Source organism: Propithecus coquereli, unplaced genomic scaffold (genome assembly GCF_000956105.1).
Source record: "Propithecus coquereli isolate 6110/MARCELLA unplaced genomic scaffold, Pcoq_1.0 Scaffold57, whole genome shotgun sequence".
Classification (NCBI taxonomy): Eukaryota; Metazoa; Chordata; class Mammalia; order Primates; family Indriidae; genus Propithecus; species Propithecus coquereli.
Window position 1 is genome coordinate 4,644,810 of NW_012151618.1, and position 21,217 is coordinate 4,666,026.

Genomic DNA, 21,217 nt, shown 5'->3' on the forward strand with positions numbered 1-21,217 from the left:
CTAGCCCGGGCAACACAGTGAGACTCTGTCTCAAAAAAAAAAAAAAGAATTAATATCAACACTTCTCAAACTCTTCCACAAAATAGAAGAGTAGGGAACACTTACTAGCTCACTCTGTGAGGACAACTTTAACATCAAAGCCAAAAAGATAACACACAAAAAAATTTCCTCTATAAATATGCATGCAAAATCTCAACAAACTAACAAACCAAGTCCAAAAATATATTAAAAGGATTATTCTGATCAAATAAAATTTATCCTAGGAATGCAAGAGTGATTTGATAAAAGAAAATTAATGTAATATACCACATTAATAGAACAAATGAAAGAAATATGATTATCTCAATTGATGCAAAAAAGACATTTGAAAAAATCCAACACACTTTCATAATAAAAACACTCAGAAAACTAGGAATAGAAGGAAATTTCCTCAGCACGATAAAGGGCATTTATGAAAAACTCACAGCTAACATCACACTCAATGGTGAACAACTGAAAGCTTTTCCCCTATGATCAGGAAAAAGACAATGATGTCCACTTTCATCATTGCTATTCAACATTGTACTAAAAATCATAGATAGAGCAATTAGACAAGTAAAAGAAATAAAAAGCATCCAAATTGGAGAGAAAGAAGTAAAACTGTATCATTCATAGATGATATGATCCTATTTATAGAAAATCCCAAAGAATCCACAAGAAAGCTATTAGAGCTAATAAATGAATTCAGAAGAATTTTAGGGTATAATATCAACACATATAAAGCTGCTGTGTTTACATATACCAGCAATAAACTATCTGAAAAGGAAATTAAGAAAATAATTTCATTTGCAATAGCACCCAAAAGAATAAAATGCCTAGAAATAAACTTCATCAAAAGGTGAAAGAAAGACCTGTGACTTACACACTGAAAACTACAAAACATTACTGAAAGAAAATAAAGATCTAAGTAAATGGAAAGGCATGCCATTACTAGACTGGAAGACTTAATATTGTTAAGATGTCAATACTACCTAAAGATTTACAGATTGAATGCAATCGTTGTCTAAATTCCAATATTCTTTTACGCAGAAATGGAAAAGGCAATCCTCAAAGTCCTGTGGAATTGCAAGGGGCCCAGAGTAGCCAAAACAGTCTTAAGAAAGAAGAACAAAGAAGACTCACATTTTCTGATTTAAAAACTTAATAAGAAACTACAATAGTGTGGTAATAGCCAAAATAGTTAGGTATTGGCATAAAGATAGGCATACAGACCAATGGAATAGAACTAAAAGTCCAGAAATAAACCCCATATATCTATGGCCAAGTGATTTCAACAAGGGTGCCAAGACCATTCAGGGGACAAAAATGGTACAGGGATAACTGGATTTCCACATACAAAAGTATGAAGTTGAACCCCTACCACTGGATTTGGCAATGGATTATTAGATATGACACCAAAAGCACAAGCAACAAAAAAATAAATTGGACTTCATCAAAACTAAAAATGTTTATGCATCAAAGAACATTATAACAAAAAGACAAAATACAGAATGGGAAAAAATATTTGCAAATCATAAATCTGATAAGGGTTTAATATTCAGAATATATAAAGAACACCTACAACTCAACAAGAAGACCAAAAAGCCAATTAAAAAATGGACAAAAGAGCAGAATTTCCATTTCTCCAAAGAAGATAAACAAATGGCCAAAAAGCACATGAATAGATGTCAACTTCACCAGCTTTTATGGAAATGAAAACCAAAACTACAGAGAGATACCACTTCACACCTACTAGGTTGATACTGTTTTTTATAAAAGGAAAACAACTAGTGTTGACAGAGAAGTCAAAATACGAGAACCCTCTCCCATTGCTAGTAGTACAGTCACTATGGAAAATAGTTTGGTGGCTCTTCAAAAAGTTAAATGTAGAATTATCTTATGACCCAGCAATTCTACTCCTTTCTTAATTTCTTTATTACCCAAAGAAATAAAAACAGGGACTCAAACAGATATTTGCATGCCAATGTTGACCGCAAATGGAAACAATTCAAGTGTCCACCAACAGATGAAAGGATAAACAAAATGTGATATGTCCATACAATGGAATCTTATTTAGCCATAAGAAAGAAAGAAGTATAGGTGGTCCCGGTTACGAGATACATTCCTGAGAATGTCTTCAGGTCAGATTTGTATGTAACTCAGATCCCTGATGAACAGCACATATAGGATAATAATATTAATAATAATAATGGCTCTTGTGGTAATAATAATACTGTGTAATATTGCAATAATAATAATACCCCTTTACTGTAATAAGTTACAGAGACTATTGTGCACTTTCTTTTACCTCAAACAAACAGAGCATAAAAACAAACTTATACAGAAAGTTTAGACAGGAGAAATTTCAAAAAAGAATATTAAAGGTTAACACTCAACTAATGTTATATCAATGCTAAGCTAATAGGAGTGTTACGCTTATTCTGATCTTCTAACCAAATCAATGATAACCTTTCCATTTAAATAATTAACCCACTATACTGCTTAGTAACAATCGACGCTTTCATTGGAGCACTGCCTTTCACAGGTTCCCTTATTCTCACTTTATCCTTTATAATTGTTTCAATAGTTGAGTGACTGAAGTCTAATGCTTTCCCAAGGAATGATGGCATCTGGTCTTTCTCCAAACACTTCATTATTTCTACTTTCGTTTCCATTGTAATCACCTTTCTCTTTGCTGCAGGCTCACCCGGACTTGCAGTGGACTTTCGCTTTGGTGGCACGGTCATAAGGGTAAACACAGACTCGCAAAATCAAACAAACAAGTTAAGACAAAAGTGATATTTGCATAAGTGACCACATAAACGGTGAGACTAGCTGTTAGCATAAAGATGCTGTGCCAATTTCACACAAAGACCACATATGATATAATTTTGTTTATATTGAATATTCAAAACAAGCAAATCTATTGAGACAGAAAGTAGACCAGTGGTTGCTACAGGGAGAGGAAAAGAGGGAATGAGTGAATAGACACAAGGTTTCTTTTTGGAGTGATGAAAATGTTCTGGAATTAGTCATGTTAGATGCACAAAACCCACTGAATTGTATACTTTAAAAGAGTGAATTCTGTGATATGTGAATTATATCTCAATAAAACTGTTATTTTTCCAAGAAACATTTCCATGCTAGACATAGGCAGTCACTATGCTCTTTTCCCATGCAATAATAATAATGACATTAACTTAAAACTCAACCTTTTAACTACAAAAAAGCCCCACTCCATTGGTGATTCTTCAAAGCCACGTTGTAAATCACTGCTTTAAATCAAAGTTTCTTCAGTTTGGACAGATACATCAACAAATGCTGAACCTCTAAAAGGACTGGTGCTCCATCTCCACACATGCAGGATATACACAAGAAATTCCATCAAGTGTTAAAGGACAAAAATAGAAACACATTAGCGATTTATTCAAAAATCACCTATTTACTACATCAACAAAAAACCTTATACAAATACAGCAGGAAAGGATGCGTTGAATAAAAATGAAATAGTCATATTTTTAAAAGATTAAGAAGTTAAGAAATATCTTTAATTTCAGCGTCAGTTCTGTTACCATTCTCTTTTCCATATTCTGGATTTGATGATATAATTTGAATACAGAAAGACACATTTCCACACAACACACAGAAGAAAAGCTTACTTACGCACTGCAAATTCAAGACTATAATCGGAAAACCTGAGCTCTAGTTCTAGATCTAGTACTTGTGTCCTTGAGAAAGGCACTTAACCTCCTTCTCACCTTCATATTCCTTATTTGCAAAACAGAAATTTCGAATACTAGAGAAGTTGTGATCTTCACTCGTGGTACAGAAAGTAATGATGACACCACAAGTCAAAGCAAGCAATAAGGATCCTCTTCTGACTACAGGATAAGTTTTAGAGAATCTCAAGTCTCTCTCTTCAAAATGTTCATTGCCAGTATCTTAACAAGTCTAAATATTTGGAGATTAGTGGAAAATAATGTATTTTCTTTGTCTCTCTTATTTCATTTTCTTCCCCAATTTCATTCCGTTCTGAAAGTTGCTTAACAGGGAAAAACTGATTATCAGCTTCTTTCTGTCCTGATAAAAAATGGCAGAATCAATTCCAGCATCTTAAGAAACTGGTCACATCTTTATTTTTTTTTTTATTTCAGCATATTATGGGGGTACAGATGTTTAGGTTACATATGTTGCCCTTGCCTCCCCCCTGCCCCCCAAGTCTGAGTTTCAAGCGTGTCCATCCCTTGGATGGTGCACATTGCGCTCTTTGTGGTTACATCTTTATTGACTGACTGTGGACACACTTACAATTTTTGTTGTTTGCTAAGCAGTAATATTTTCTCCACATCTTATGGACTTTAAATTAATGAAAATTAAACTTAAATTTCACAAAGCATCTTCTATCTGTATACTTCCTTGCATGTATTATCACAGATTTTTTAAAATATGGCAAATCATCGAGGTAAGAACATTTGCAGGCTTTGAAGAAATCATATTCCCTCAGTGAAAATGCTTTTAATAATCCTTTTGGTAACTTCTGGTAATCTTATTGGTTTAATGAAGTTGGTTCTACAATTTAAATTATGGTAAAAGCATTACTAAGTTAGAGCATGAATGTAGCTTCTTAAACATACAAAAAGTTAATTCTTTTTATTGAGAAGAGAGTAAACATTCAACTGGCAAAATTACTTAAGAAAAGCTGTGATCCATTCTTTTAAAAAATGGTAATACCAACATCAAAGCATTTTTTTCTATTATATATCCACTTGAGGTCAATATTTTAATCTAAGTTACTTTAAATCCAATCACAGGGACTCAAGCTAATTCAGTTTGAAAGCTGAGAGAGAAATTAAACCTTATTCTTAATAGCAACTGGTCGGGGTGGGGAGCCAGCATAATCTATTTCTATAAAACACAAATACATAGCAAAACTCCCACGATGAAGTCAGAACTATATTTTTTAAAATACTGAGTCAATAAACATCAGAATACACTATTAATTATTAAAAGAACCAAACACATACAGTCATGTATCACTTTATGAGGATATGGTCTGAGAAATGCATCATTAGATGATTTCATCTTTGTGTGAACATCACAGAGTACACATTCAAACCTAGATGATAGAGCCAACTGCACACCTAGGCTATATAACCTATTGCTTCTAGGCTACAAACCTGTATAGCACATTACTGTACTGAATACTACAGGCAACTGTAGCACAACAGTATTTGTTTATCTAAACATAGAAAAGGTACAGTAAAAATACAGTACAATCTTATGTGACCACCATCATATATGTGGTCAGTTGTTGACTGAAATGTTGTTATGTGACGGATGACTGTATTTTTAAAGCTATATTTCTCATACACCGTGTCAACCACCAAAGTAGCATAACCATTCTGAACTATTCAATCCCAGACAAAGTAACTTATTTTTCTATACTCTTAAAAATAGTACTAGTTCTGGCCAGGCCCAGTGGCTCTCATTTTTTAATCCTAGCACTCTGGGAGGCTGAGGTGGGAGGATTGCTTGAGGCCTGGAGTTCGAGACCAGCCTGAGCAAGAGCAAGACTTTGTCTCAACAAAAAATAGAAAAATTAGCAGAGTGTGGTGGCTGGCGTGTGCCTGTCATCCCAGCTACTTGGGAGGCCAAGGCAGGAGGATAGCTTGAGCCCAGGAGTTTGAGGCTGCAGTGAGCTATGAGGATGCCAGTGCACTCTAGCCCGGGTGACAGAGTGAGACCCTGTCTCGAAAAAAAAAAAAAAATAGTAGTAGTAGTCCTAATTATCAGTATTGGTTTCAGACCTCCTCTGTATGAAGTCCTAAAAGGTAAGTTAAATGATACCCAAGTTATTTTAATTTTTTCTCAATGACTTCGATGATTCTCTTGCAATGTAATTGGACTCAATCTTATAAAGTAAATATTTATTGACCATTTACTTAGAACTACAATAACAGAATTACAAAAAATAAGGGTAAGCCAAAGAAACTGTCACAAGAGCAAACAGACAACCTACAGAATGGGAGAAAATTTTTGCATGCTACAAATCCGATAAAGGGCTGATAACCAGAATCTACTTAGAACTCGGGAAAATCAACAAGAAAAAATCAAACGACCCTATCAAAAAGTGGGCAAAGGACATGAACAGAAACTTTTCAAAAGAAGACAGAATAATGGCCAAAAAACATATGAAAAAATGCTCAACATCTCTAATCATCAGGGAAATGTAAATTAAAACCACAATGAGATATCACTTATCTCCAGTGACACTGGCCTTTATCAAAAAGTCCCAAAACAATAAATGTTGGCGTGGATGCGGAGAGACAGGAACACTCATGCACTGTTGGTGGGACTACAAACCAGTGCAACCTCTGTGGAAAGCAATATGGAGATACCTTAAAGAGAAACAAGTAGAAGTACCATTCGATCCAGCAATCCCATTACTAGGCATCTACCCAAAAGAGCAAATGATACCGTATAATAAAGACACCTGCACCCAAATGTTTATAGCAGCACAATTCACAATTGCAAAGATGTGGAAAAAACCCAAGTGTCCATCAATACATGAGTGGATTAATAAAATGTGGTATATGTATACCAAGGAGTACTATTCAGCTTTAAGAAACAATGGTGATATAGCACCTCTTGTATACTCCTGGATAGAGCTGGAACGCATTCTACTAAGTGAGGTATCCCAAGAATGGAAAGACAACCACCACATGTACTCACCATCAAATTGGTATTAACTGATCAACACATAAGTGCACATATAAGAATAACGTCTATTGGATGTTGGGCAGGGGGGAGGGGGGAAGGGGGAGGAGGGAGGAGGGGACGGGTATATGAATACACAAAGAGTGCAATGCGCACCACCCGAAGGATGGACATATTTGAAACTCGGACTTTGGGGGGGGAGGGCAACATACGTAACCTAAACATCTGTACCCCCATAATATGCTGAAATAAAAAAAAATAAGGGTAATATGCTGCTCAACATCCATACCCCCTTTTTTCTCCAGCTACTTATATTTAAAGATGTGATAACTAAGGACTAGAATTATTCAGTGATTTGTCTAAAGTCACACAAGTTATCAGTAATGGAGAATGCACCAATGCTTGCTTGGTTCTCTTCCTCTTTGTCATTCTTTCCACTTTTCAGCAGAGCTTCCGGCAACTTAATAAACAATATGGTAGCACTAAAAATATTTACCAGATATTGAAGCTTGTCAGCTTTCATAAAGAAAGTGTGTCAAGAACATTAAAACTCTATCTTAACACAAATACTATTTTTTTATAGCAGAATGTTCCTTAGCTGCAAGAAAAAGGTGGATTTTAAACTAACTGATCATTTGTTCTACTCCAAGTACTTTTTGGAGTAGAACACATGGTGCCAAATATTCAAGCAGCCTTGCTTAGGACAAGAGCCCCTCATTAGAAGACTATTTCTTCCTTCATCCATCTCAACTTGCTGCTTGGGCCACCAGTGGCTACTGGCCTCTACATGAAGCAAGAGCAGTAACTTTTGGTTAGCATATATAGCTAACCAACACTGAAGCACACACAGAAAGTGGTAGCTTGGGGAAAATGCATACTGTAAAATCCCTACCCACCACTAATAAATAATGTAAAACAAGTATTTCAAAAATAACCATTCAAAATTTTGCCTGCACCTTCTTGTGTGCTGGTTAACATACTGTAGCACCTAATTCTTTTTCCTTTACTCACCCCTTGATGCCCTCTCAAGACCCTACCATCTTTACATCATAATCTGCAGGAAGTGCTTCTACCCAAAACAAGAGTTGATGGTACTGCTAAATTAGCTGAAAAGATTCCTATTAACTATTCACCTAACAAGCCACCTACTACACAGCAAATGCTATTCTGTGGTCTATAAAGCCATATAGTTTTCCTCGTCTCCATGCAAAACACCACAACAGATTCTGTTTAACATTCGCCACACATGGAGATCTCTCCTATCTTTTCAACTATGGTGTCCATCGCATTAAGAAAATAAAAGGTGCTGAGTAAACAAGGTTAATGAAATTTACTATTATTTATTTATTTATTACATTTATTACATTATTTATTATATTTATTCTTTGACTAGATATCCCTAAGATCTAAAGTATCAAAATCAAAATGAATGGACCTACAAAGAGTTAACTCTTAATAGCAGTTTCCAATGTACTGTGTGTGTGAAAAAGGAATGGAGAAGCACTATCACTCCAACTTAGAAAATGACCTGAACACACTTTTTTTTTTTTGAGACAGGGTCTCGCTCTGTCGCCCAGGCTAGAGTGCAGTGGCATCAACATAGCTCACTACAACCTCAAACTCCTGGCCTTAAGTGATCCTCTGCCTCAGCCTCCCAAGCAGCTGGGACCATAGGCATGTGCCACCACTCCCAGCTAATTTTTCTATTTTCTATTTTTTGTAGAGATGGGGTCTCACTCTTGTTCAGGCTGGTCTCCAACGCCTGGCCTCAATGGATCCTCCCGCCTCCACTTCCCAGAGTGCTAGGATTACAGACATGAGCCACCGAGCTTGGGCTGAACACATTATTTTTTTATAAAGTTTCCTTCACAATATTTAAAAATAGTAAATAGTTCTCCAATCAATAAAATTTAGCATTGCTAACACCAAAAAAAGTAGAATGTCAAGGATAAGACAGAAGCAGTTAAAGTAACTAATGATCCAGTGTCACTTGGAAAGAAGTTTTCTACTACTTTTGGAAAAATCAGTAGTTATCAATCAGGGGTGATTTTGTCTCCTGGTAGACACTTTTTGGCTGTCACAACTGGGAGAAGGTGCTACTGGCATTTGGTGGGTAAAGGCCAGGGATGCTGCTACACTTCATACAATGCATAGGACAGCCCCCACAACAAGGAATTATCTGGCCCAAGGCTGAGAAACCTGAGAAATGTAATCCATAGATAGAAATATCATGTTTTGGGGTTTTTTTTGGTAAATATTGGTAGAGTGGAAGATAATCCATTGAGCAAATCACATTCTAAGTGGTACTAAAAGACTACAAAACAATAAAAGGGCTATTTTGGAGGATTATTCCCAAAGAATATGATTTATCTAAAGTAGTCTGTATAAAGCAGCACCATTAAAGAAAAAAAATTGTCACATTGTCCTAGATAAACAAGGATTTACTATAGTTTCATAAAGTTAATTTACAAAGAAAAATTTCTTTCCATAAGTTTTAAGGACTAAACTCAGTTGAGGATCCAAGTTTCAAACCAGAGCCCTGAACAACAACTGCATTCTCCAACAGCCACCAGCCACTTGATTAATCTAGCCACCGCAAATGCTAAAGCTATAATATATATGTCTGTGTGTGTGTGTGTGTGTGTGTGTGTCTGTAAAAACCCCCACGAGGAAAGGGAAAACCTTCAAGAAACTGAGAAAACATTTTTAATTCATGCCTTCTGCTCAGTCCATAAGAATTTGGCTTTTAAATGATCATCAAAAGCAGTTTCTGAGAACCCAAGGTTAAAAAAAACACAAGGAATGTAAAAGTCAGGAAAGTATTTGTCAGATTACTGTCAGAGACCTTTGTGAGGATGATGCCTTTATCCTCTGCATACATATTCCTGCAGCAGTTCACTTGGCTTCAGAATTATTGCTGCTGAAGGTCATTTGGTACATTTTTACCTTTTCTGTACATCGCCATTGTCAAGTGTTTACTGTGAGCTCACTCTGTGCAGAGTACTATGCTAGGGCAACTGCAAATGTTACTTCAATGATTACTACTGTATCTTCCTCTTCCTTTCTTATTTACCAAGATTTAAATGATGAGTAAAAAAATGATTTAATGGACTCTGGACACTGTAAACTCTCAAAAGTATTAAAATAATCTTGACTGACAATGAAAACCAAATTTAAAGGGTAATTTTTACGATTTTTTTAAAAAATCATCTCAATAATCATAGCTGTCTTTAAAATTCAGAAGGATTCTCAACAAAATGCCTGAAGCATTATTATTTTTCACATAAACAGTAATGATCAGTTTAAATGCCTTAAGTAATCAATCCCAATTGAGCAACCCTGTTCATGAGATAAAAATCATCTCTCAAAATTGTAGTTTTGTCAAGAATTTCATGTTTTTCAAAAAAGTAACCTCAAATGCATTTTACTTATTAACTGAAATATTCCTTTAACCTAAAGCCCTGCTTAAAAGATCTGATTTTTGCTATTCTTTTAAATTACTCTGGACTTCATCAACAGGCCCAGCTGTTAAATTTGGGAACAATGACAACAAATCCCTGGGCAAACAACTGCTGTGAGTGAAACCCTTTCTTCAGAATAATCAGAGAGAGTTGACAAAAAGGAGTCATACCTAATAGCCTTTCAAAATTCCATTAAGAAGCTGGACAGAAATAAAATAAATACATACATTTATTAAATATATACACCTCAAAGGAAATTATAATTCTACCCCTCCCTGAACCGTACTTTGTTAAAAAACAAAAATCCGAAAACTTTTTAAAAGAGTAAGATAGTGTTACAGGTTTCTGAAAATGAGAAATGATCCTCACTAATCAAGTGCAAAGTGAGAAAAACTGGTTCCATTACCCAGAGATTATCATGCACCTGATAAACAGACTTTAAGTAGACAGACTTTAAGGACCAAGTATTATTGTAAATAAGCCTGTAGAATTATATATGAAACTTTTACTTCCTTGACTTCACTTATGCAACTTTAAGATGATCAATTTTAAGTGAAACATACTTTTGAACCACACCTCCTCTTTTTAAAGGTGATTTTTCTTGGATCCCAGAAAGCATCAATTGAGCCTTATCTACAGTGCTGGCAGATTGATCTCTCTAAATACCTCAGTTCTGTCAGTCTTATTTTTTCCAAGATCAAATTACTTTTACTTATGTGTTGGCCCTCTTAAATTAGGACAGGTAACTGCTAACTCAAAGTGAACATACACACAGGTAAGAGACTCTGTCCTCTACAGCATCTACAACTCTCAACAAAACAATGTAGCAAAATCTTGCCCATTTTGGGTCCAGGATCATTAATAAAGTCCAAAATCTAGGCTACAGTCTCATAGTTCTTATTGTTCTCTTTTCAATATACCACTCCCCCCGTTTAAAAAAAAAAATCACTCTTTAAATGGTTTTAATATATTTTAACTTCACATTTCAAGATCAATTTTGGATTATAATTTATGCGTTACTCTTTAAGATATAAACCACACCCACAGAACAGTTTTCATTAACCCCACAAAAAACCCTCAAACTTCATCTTAATTTAAACTGAAGTGATAAACATTTTATTCATGAAAAACCTACATCCTTGTAAAGGAAATGACTATTGCTACTTAAAGTTATAGAAATGCACTCTCTAAACAACTTTACTGATGTCAAAATTAACCTCAAATTTTGGGGGGGGATCTTAAACTTACAATAATTTCTATGCTCTTCCAGCTACAAATGCTCACATAAGAAATTATTTTTCGCAGTGAACAGGCCTGAAAAACCCAAGAAATACAAGCCAGCTTTATGTTCTTTTTCCCTCTCTCCTAAGACTTCAATTTCCACCTTTTATGGAAAGGAAATAAACAACTAGCTTCCTGTTCAATCACTAGCTTACAGCCAGTCTTTTACACATCACAGAACACAACCCGCCTCCTCCTTCACTTCTCTCAAATGTCTCTTATCTTAATTTAAACTTGTTGAAATATGAGACCGTTTTACCACACTAATGCTTTCCTATGAAATTTATCTTACTTATTTCAACATTAAGAATGCAAGAGATGTCAAGACATCCATAGATTATTTCTTATCCCTAAAATTTTATTAAATTGTTTATATAACAAAGATTTAGTGCCCATGAAAGTAAAAATGCGATTTGCCAAAATTTAAAAATATTGAAATTTATAGGAAACAGTTTAATCTTCTCTTGTATACAACTGGGAAAAGGGCCTCCCACATCACTCCCCTTTCTATTCTAATGACATGAAATTGTAAAACACCTAAAATGGCTATCAATAAAAAGGATTACCTTTTCTTAAAGCTAAGTATTACTTTAACCCTATACTTTCTTTTAAAAATGGGATGCCTTAGCAAAACTAAGTTAGATGAATTCTTTTGTGCTTGGATGAACAACAGGAAAGCAAAGCCTCCAGGCCTTTGGGGAGGAACCTTGTCCCTGCAGCCCTGCTCTGATGTGCTTGGGAGATAAGGCTCCATAGTGACACTTAAGGAAAGGCCTGTTCGCATTTGAATTTCTGCATTCCTCAAGAACAATTCATGGCAATAACTAACTTTGCAGAAGAGCTACATGAAAGCTTTGGCCAATGAATGAGGGTCATCTGCTCTTTATCACAAGGGTAAACCTCATCCTGGCCAGTTTCTAACCTTTTAACCCTGTGAATTCCTAATTTACACATGAATAATGGAATTCTTGCCTAGAGTGCAACTTTCAGCTTCTAGTTCCTATGTTTAGAAACCAAGACTTGATTGCCTGTGTGTTAAAAATCTAAAACTTGCACACGTTAAAGTTTTAGATTTCCAGGTGCTGTATTATTACACTTCTGAACCAAAAGATACGCTTGCTGACAAAATCTTTGACTAAGAAAAATAACATACTTGCACCCTGCTGTTATAAATAGAAGAGAACTAGCTGTAGAGAAAAAAAAAAAAAAAAAACCGGAATGTCCACTTAATGCCTATTCTCTTCCTGTTTAATATGTATAACATCTTTACCCCAACACAGGATAAAGTGATATGAGCCTCCATCATGGGACATTGTTTCTTAGATATCATAACTAATTATGTAATTCAAAATCTCTAAGAAATTCCATATTTCTCAAGAAAAATCTAAACTATGTATTTCTTCTTTTAAACCCATAATACTGAATGAATTTTTCTAGCAAAATACCTCTTTAGGGTTAAATAAAATGTGTACATATGAAGGATGTGGTCCCAAACTGATTACAGTTGGTGGTTAATAGCAAAGCAATGTTCTACATGGTTCCACTAGAAAGTTTTGCTACTTAAAAAAAATATGAAAATCACTTCACCACAGCAGCCTTCAAAATGATTCACATGTAATTAAATATTTATTATTAAGGATAATATTTATAAATATACAAAAACCTAAAGATATTTAAAAAGCCAGTACTAACATTTGTTTGTTACACCTATCGTACCATTCGGATTTTATTTATGAAGTTAGAAAGCTCTGGATGTTTTCAAAAGTGTTTCTGGGAGCCCTAGAATTCTGTCAGGCTTCTCAGGAGGTCCTGGAAACAACGTGTGGTCATAACAAACGCTTCATCTTTTCACAGCCTATCCACCCTCTCCACTCCCTACTCTACCCCTGAGAAGTAATACAAGTTACAGCTCCTGGGTATGAAAACAAATAAGCAAGATTCTACAAACCTCAAAAGGTGGAAAAATTACAACTCCACAGAACAATTTTACATTAGACAAAAGTTAAATGAACAGAACATAAGCATAAAAGCACACTATTTTGAAAATAGTACTGTACAGAAAACTGTTACTCAATGAAAAAAATGATTATTAGCCAATGATTACAGCAGCAAGAAAAAAAAAAGTTTATCAGAAATCCTCTCAGGTTAATTCTGGTCTTTGTCAGGGGTGGGAGTAGGGTTAGAACTGGAAACTTTTCTAATTTTCTGACATTTCAATATAAAAATATCTTTACTTGCAATTTGTTTTCTACAGTTAATCATTATTATAGAGCAATGAAATTACTAATATAAGGGTGGCATAAATATGGCAATGAACTGTTAACAACAGTTAAAATCACCTAGGAAATTCCTGCCAATAGCTTCCCAAATTTCAATTGTGTAGACCTTAAGGAAGCTATTTCCTAAAGATTAAGCCTTTATCTCAAGAACTCCTCCTTCCTATTGTTCACTTTGTAAATGATCAATTTGCAAATGTAGCACAAAATCTATCTTTGTTGGATTATCAAAAGCATGTGGCTAGGATGCCTGTAAAACCATTTTTAAGATACAGTTTCGTTTTTCAAGATTTAGGCAGTCTATTGTAATCTTGAGTGCTGCCTGTTTGATCACCTGAAGAGGTGGAAAGCCTCAGTGGGAACAAGGAGTTCCCTGCCTGTCCTAGGCCTATCTTTACACTCAAAAGTTATCGGGTCAACCTCCAAGCAATGGATCACTTGGACAAACAGTTGATCTGATGGGGTTGTTAATACAAAAGAAATCATTAGATAGCAAACTTTATGATAACTGGGGAAAAAATAAGCAGATCTGATTTAAGTCCATTAAGCATGATATGGAAATGACCTTAATCTCTTTCCCTCCCAGCAGGAAAAGACTAGGAATACTTCAAAGGCTTGAAAGTTACTGACCAATGCCCTCTCTTACAATTAAAAGGCAACATGGGTGATCTAAAAGCAGTCAGAGAAATGGAAGTTGGACTTATAAGAAAGACTTAGCACTCATGGGGCCCATCTACAAAGTGGAAGATTTGCTTGTGATTGTTTTCACTTAATTACTAATTTCCAAAAGACAAGATTTTAGAATAACTTTTGTTGTGTTGGCAAAATCTCTACATCCGTGTGAAACACTTGGAATTTATATAAAGCCACCTCTACAGGTTTTATTTTACTTGGCATTCTAAACCTAATTTGACTTCTGTTCTCGATCACTCATTTGAATTTATGTATGTATTTTTTTCAGATTTCCCTGCATGCCTTAGTTAGCATCAACTATTATCTCCAGTAAAATCCTTAATGTATGTGTGATTTTTAGAGTTATATTAATAAATCAAAAAATCATCAAAATGTAGCAATGAAAAATATCAACAACCAAGAACTTAAACACTTACTTGATAAGGTAAGATGAGCTTTTTGACTAAGAATGGCTCCATATTTGTTCATTGCCAAGCACTGATAAAATCCTTCATCGGATTGCTCTCCTCGCCTGCCTTCCATCTCATTGATGTATAAAGAGCCGTTAAAAAGAACCTGGATCCGTTTACTTTCAGATACTTTTGCTCCATTTTTCAACCATGTGATCTTAATAGGAACTTCTCCGTGAGCCTGGCAATCTAAAACGACTGGGTCCTTTCTTGTGACAGTTACATCCTGTGGTTCTTTTATAAAAAACAGTTCGCTAAAGCACCACACTCCTATAAGGAAAAAGGAGAAAGGCATATCCAGAATTACAGGCACAAAATCATTTCTTAAAACCATTTAAAACACATATTCAGGGTATAATAAAAAGTTTAACAAATCATATTAGTTAACTTACAAACACCTTAATAAACCAATCTAAATTTCAGCAAACCTTTTCAACAAGTCAGACAAATCACCTTTTATGACATCTACACTAAAAGAATAGGGAAGATTTCAATAGCTTCTATACTTTGTGAGAATTCTGTTCTGAAGTTCCTTGCTAACGTTTCAAAATCATCAGGAAAACTCATGAGCACAAGCTGTCTGCTACTTTTACAAGCTTGTCAAAAAGATCTTGAACAGAGTAAGTCGTAAAAGTCTAATTTTACAAGAAATCATTAGCCAAACTCCAACTCTGTGAACAAGCAAGTTTATTTCCTTGTCCCTTGAAGTGTTTTTGGAACCCTTGGCACCTACTCCTTTGGGAAGTGCATTTATCTTTTGTGACAAATAACAAGTTTGCATTTTTCTATCTGCCCTTTTACAGCAGAAACTCAGTCTCCTCTCCTTGAAAGAAATCCATTTACTTAATTTCTGCAGAGCAAGCTGGGTATTTAAAGGACAAACAATAGACTTTGAAAAGTTGGTAACTCTTGCTGCTTGTACTCAGTGGGTGATCGGATTAGGAAATTTTTGTTTCACTTTTTTAGAATTACCAACTGTTGGAAAAAAATGCGTGACTAATTGGTCCTTACTGTCTAATAGGGATAGGAGATTGCTTAATCAACCAATACACATTTTTATCAGAGCAGAGGAAAGGCTTTATCCTAAGCATACACATTGCCTCTGGCCCCGCAAGGATAAAGCATCCGATGACTAGCTAGTACTCGGTCACCTCCTGCATTTAGCGCAAAGGCTGGCTAAAATCTTGCCTATTGATTGGGGCCGAATGGAGAATGGGGGACGGGGGAAGGGGAGCGTTTCATCATCTGATCGTTTTGAATCCATGATTACAAATCCCTAGAGATAATTTCTCTGTTTCTCATCAAGGCAGGTCCTAGGAATCCTCACGCTTCCGGGCTCTCGATGTCCCCTAATATATGCCCAGGGCGACGCGAGCCACCTAACAGCCCCGCGCTGCGCCGAACGCTCCGGAAGGCGCCCATTGTGTTTCTGAGCCACATCTGACTTTGATCCTTTTCTCATGCTAACAGAACTAACCCCTCCAGAAAAAACGAAAGTCAGGGGTTTGTAACCTGTAAGCAAATAAAATAACCCATTCTCCCAATCACCTCTCCTACCCCCCCCCCATTCATTTTGCACTTTTATCTGAGGAAACCAATACGGATGCAAGGGAGAAAAAAATGAGTTCATTCAAGTTTGCGCAAGGCTAATCTGCAGTTTGGAGGAACCTTCAGATCCGTACACACCTCAAGCCCTGCCCCAAAATACCTAGCTGCAGGAAAGAAATTCTATTTAGACACCTTCTTTCCCAGCTTTGGGCACTTTTCTTCCTCCTCCTCTGGGGCACAAACTGGCCATGCAACTTCCAACCCATTTCTCTTTCCAACTGCACCCTCCCATCTCCTCACTCGATCTGGAGCCGAAGAACTGGGGGCATTAGTGGTGCTGACCTGGGCTATGAGTTCACCCATTCCCTTCCGCAGCCCTAAAAAGTGGGGGAACCCCCACTGCAAACACAGGAAGCCGCGCGGAACCGCGGCGCCCCCTGCGCGGCGAGGCAGCCACTAAGGAAACAATATAAATAAAGCCACGTGCGTCCGCGGCGGCCCCGGCGGGCGGGCTGCGCAGAACCCCGGCTGGACGCGGAGGCGGGGACGCGGCCGGAGCTGGGACAATGGCGCGAGAAAGGAGGGATGAGAGTGGACAGCGGCCGCCAGAACCTTGTGGCCCAAGGCGCGCGGCGGGGAGGGGCGTGCGCTGGGAGAGGCTCCCCTCAGCCCGGCTCGCGCGCCCGCAGAGCCTGCGGGCAACTTGTGCCTCCAGCCAGCAAGCGGCTCGGGACCGGCCGCCGGGAGAGGGCAGGGACCGGTGGTCAGCGCCACCACGCAGAACCCCGCCGCCACCGTCCCCCCCACCCCACACACACCGTTTCATCTCTTCCCATCCCACTCGCGCCAGCTCCCGCCCCACAGCAGTAAAAGAAACACAGAAGAAAGCGCGCCCACCTGGAATCGGGCCGAGGAGCAGCAGGAGCAGGAGCGCGCCGAGCAGCATCCCTGGCGGCCGCCACCGGGCGAGGGGTCGCAGAGAAGGCGCCATTCAGCGGCGCAGCGCGGGCATGCTCACCGGCCGCCCCGCAGCCCCTGTCCGCCTGCCGGCCCACGCCTCCGGGCGTTCCCTGTGCGGCGGCTGGACGCGCGCAGCCTGGGCTTCCCGCTCGAGCACCGGCGTGGGGCGGCGCAGCACGGCCGGCGGCTGGTCTCTGGTGGCGGCGAGGCCGGTGCTCGGACACCCGCTCGCGAGAGGCTGGGGGCCTGAGAGTCCGGCTGGGGGCGGAGTGAGGCGGCGGCTGGAGAGGGCGGGGGTGGCGGAGTGGACAGCGCCGCGACTGCCGGCCTGGGACTACTTTCTACATCTGGCCCCTGGTCTGGGGACCGGGAGGTCGGCGCGGCTGGCGGAGGGAGACGCTGGGAGGGAGCCCAGTGGCGGCCGGGTCGCGGCCCCGGGGGGAGGGGACGGGCCCCGCCGGACAATGCACCTGGGGGTCAAGCCCTGGCTGAGGGTCTCCGCCGTCTCCGCCCCCTCTGCCTCCGCGCCACAGTCCAGGACAGAGCCACAAAGGCCGAGCCTTCCGACCCAGCGAGCCCCCTGGGCCCCTCTCCCACCGGCTAGTTTAGGACTGGGAGAGGAGGTGGCGGGGAGAGGGGAGGGATGGTGTTGAGAGACGGGGAAAGGCCGGAGACTTCTCCCTGGATGGCCCCCTGCCCACCGCCCCGCCCCCCAAACGCCGAGGCCCTGTGGAGGGACATCTGACTATTTCCCACTGCAGAGATTTGTCAGCCCGACTGGAGGCATCTCCGGGTGATAAGCCCCACATTTGGGCAGTGTTCTTATCCTCCCTGCCCCCGTCAGATGCAGCACTGGTTTAAAAACATCTCAGAAGAGTCCCCTGAAATGAACAGCTACCTTTGGGAGAGACGTTTATTATCCCTTCTTCAAGTTAGTCAAGTTCTTTAATTTGTGAGAGCTGTGCACACAAAAGGCCCTGTCTTGAGAGGAGAGGCGAGATCAAGGAATTCCTAGATTCTCCAAGCTTGCTGTGGGGGTCCAGGCTTTGCTACGTTACCTGGTTATAAGTTAGACTAGGAAAGACACAAATGTTGTGAATTTGTTCACCTCTCCTAAAATTAAAGCTAATAAGAAGTGTCGAAACATACATTTAAAGCATGTAATCAGCTTGCTAAACAAGTGTGGATCATAGAGAGCATTTGCATGTGGATTAACATTTGCTAATCCAAAACTAAATCTGTGGCACATGAGGAGGGCACAGGCTAAAAGCTAGCCTTACTGAAAGCTGCTGACAGAAATCTACCTTTTGTCACTAAGGCATCAAGGCACTAACTGCCTTTAGCATGTTCTGGACATCCTCCTGTTGAAGAAGGGAAAAAGCAGCAACAGTTTAGAACATTAGGACAGCACTACCTTCCCCCAAAGCTCATGATAATAAGGATCAGTCTATTTAGGAATTTCAATTTAACTGCATGTAAAACAGTAATGCCCTTAGCTATATCGATTCCAAAATCTTGCTTGTAGCTCAGATGAATTTGAACTATCTCTAAGCATCAAAATGAAGGTGCATGGAAAAGGAAAACATTTCGAGGCAATAAAATGAAACATTTGTAAGGAAGTTTTAAATATCTGATAATTCAAATTTACACAAAATGTTATTCTTGTTTGCAGTTAAACTACCGGTTTTTTTGTTTTAATTGTATGACATTCTTCTCCCTCTTGACTTCCCCTTCTCCCAGTTCCCTGTCAATCGACCCTAAGTGCTCATATTTCCTGGGTAAGAACTGCTAATAAGATGCTTTTATGCTCGCTTTCTTGAATAAATCATAAGAATAAAGGCTAGGGGAGGGGAGAAATACTGAAGGCAAGGGAAGAATTTTTTTTTAAAACTGACACTTGGGCCAGGCGCAGTGGCTCACACCTGTAATCCTAGCACTCTGGGAGGCTGAGGCGGGCGGATTGTTTGAGCTCAGGAGTTCGAAACCAGCCTGAACAAGAGCGAGACCCCGTCTCTACTAAAAATAGAAAGAAATTAATTGGACAACTAAAAATATATAGAAAAAATTAGCCAGGCATGGTGGCGCATGCCTGTAGTCCCAGCTACTCGGGAGGCTGAGGCAGGAGGATCGCTTGAGCCCAGGAGTTTGAGGTTGCTGTAAGCTAGGCTGATGCCACGGCACTCTAGCCCGGGCAACAGAGTGAGACTCTATCTCAAAAAAAAAAAAAAAAACTGACATTTGCCTTTAACATTTCAATTCTTACAGCTTTAGATCTTGAGTTGTGTTGGGGAAGAATAGCATTACAGTAATATGAAGTAAGATAATATAGTGAGATTAAACAACCCTACAGAAATTGATATGTATTTACTGTTCCATGTTGGGCAGCAGACTACTCTGACGATGTAATTACATTAATACCATATTGTATAAAATTGCACTATACCCAAAGCTTTCATATTTTAATATATACTCACTCATTTGATTCTCATGATAACCCAATGAGGGAGGGAGGGACAGATATTATTATTATTATTTCCATTCTAAGTTCAAGAAATTGAGACTTACCCAAGGTCTCTCATTAGTAAGTGGTAACTGGGAAGCAGAATCCATGTCTTCTGATTTGAAATTCTTTTCTTTTTTTCACTCACCCACTCTCTGCTGATTTCAAATTTGTTGCTCTTTCTACTATACAACGCTTCCTGAATTTAATTTAAACTTCTTCTTTTTTTAACATCTATTCCTGTTGCCTTCAGAATTTATAGTGCACATCTTTAGATGTACATGTCTTCTCAGACACATTTCTCTCATGTTTAACACTTGTCATATATCATGTACTAAGCTACATAAGCTATTTAAGAGCTTATTACCCAGTTCTGAAATGCCCCACAATTTCCATCCAACACAGTACCTTGCATACAGCAGGTAACACTGCAGTGGCTAAAAGCCTGCTTTTGGATATCTAACAGACTAGAGTTCAAATTTTGGTGTTATATGGACAAGTTACTCATGCTCTCAAATCTAATCTATTTACTGGGAATAAATATGATACCAATGGGCTGCTACGATGTAATATAGTGCATAGAAAATGCCTGGTGCTTAGTTTTCTTTTTCTTTTTTTCCTTTTGTTAGAGACAGGGTCTCGCTCTGTTGCCCAGGCTACAGTGCAGTAGTGAAATCATAGCTCACCGCAGCTTCGAATTCCCAGGCTCAAGCAATCTTCCTGCCTCAGCCTCCAGAGCAGCTGGGACTACAGGCACATGCCACCATACCTGGCTAACCCAGTGCATAGTTCTATAAGTAAATGCCATTATTATTATTAAAGTAAATATTCCCAATAGGGGCAAATCTTTGTCCTTTCAAGGTGGGCTTGAGTTTGAAAAGTTCAAGTTTTTGAGTCATATGTGGTTCATTTGTTTGGTGATTATGCTGATGGTGACTCTAATGACTTCTTTCAGTAGTTCCAAAACTGGTCCTGAAAGAGATAAGAAGGGCCTGGGTCCTGGGTGTCTAACCTCCCAAAATACCCTCTTGGAGGATAAATCTCATTGAGATTAAACAACTACCCAAGCCCTATTTTGCTTTCATATTCTAAAATGAGGATAATTATTTTCAGACTGAGAAGAGTTGGGCCTGTATAGTTAAAAGAGAACTGAAATCTGAAAATTGGTTAAATAAAAAACAGAATCAGGGCTGGGCGCAGTGGCTCACGCCTGTAATCCTAGCCCTCTGGGAGGCCGAGGCAGGCGGATTGTTTGAGCTCAGGAGTTTGAAACCAGCCTGAGCAAGAGCGAGACCCCGTCTCTACTAAAAATAG

The 21,217-nt window shown here is 38.8% G+C and overlaps 1 protein-coding gene across 1 annotated transcript in view; it reads right to left on the reverse strand.

Annotated features, from left to right (window-relative positions):
* PRTG (protogenin) overlaps positions 1-17,639 on the reverse strand; it is a 129,972-nt gene extending 112,333 nt beyond the window's left edge. The window contains exons 1-3 of the mRNA XM_012658026.1: positions 17,341-17,639; positions 14,863-15,165; positions 2,726-2,780 (exon numbers count right to left, since the gene is read on the reverse strand). Coding sequence (XP_012513480.1) covers positions 2,726-2,780; positions 14,863-15,165; positions 17,341-17,434 — 452 coding nt within the window. The 5' untranslated portion in view covers positions 17,435-17,639. The remainder of the gene's footprint in view (positions 1-2,725; positions 2,781-14,862; positions 15,166-17,340) is intronic.
* Between the last annotated feature and the right edge of the window lie 3,578 nt (positions 17,640-21,217).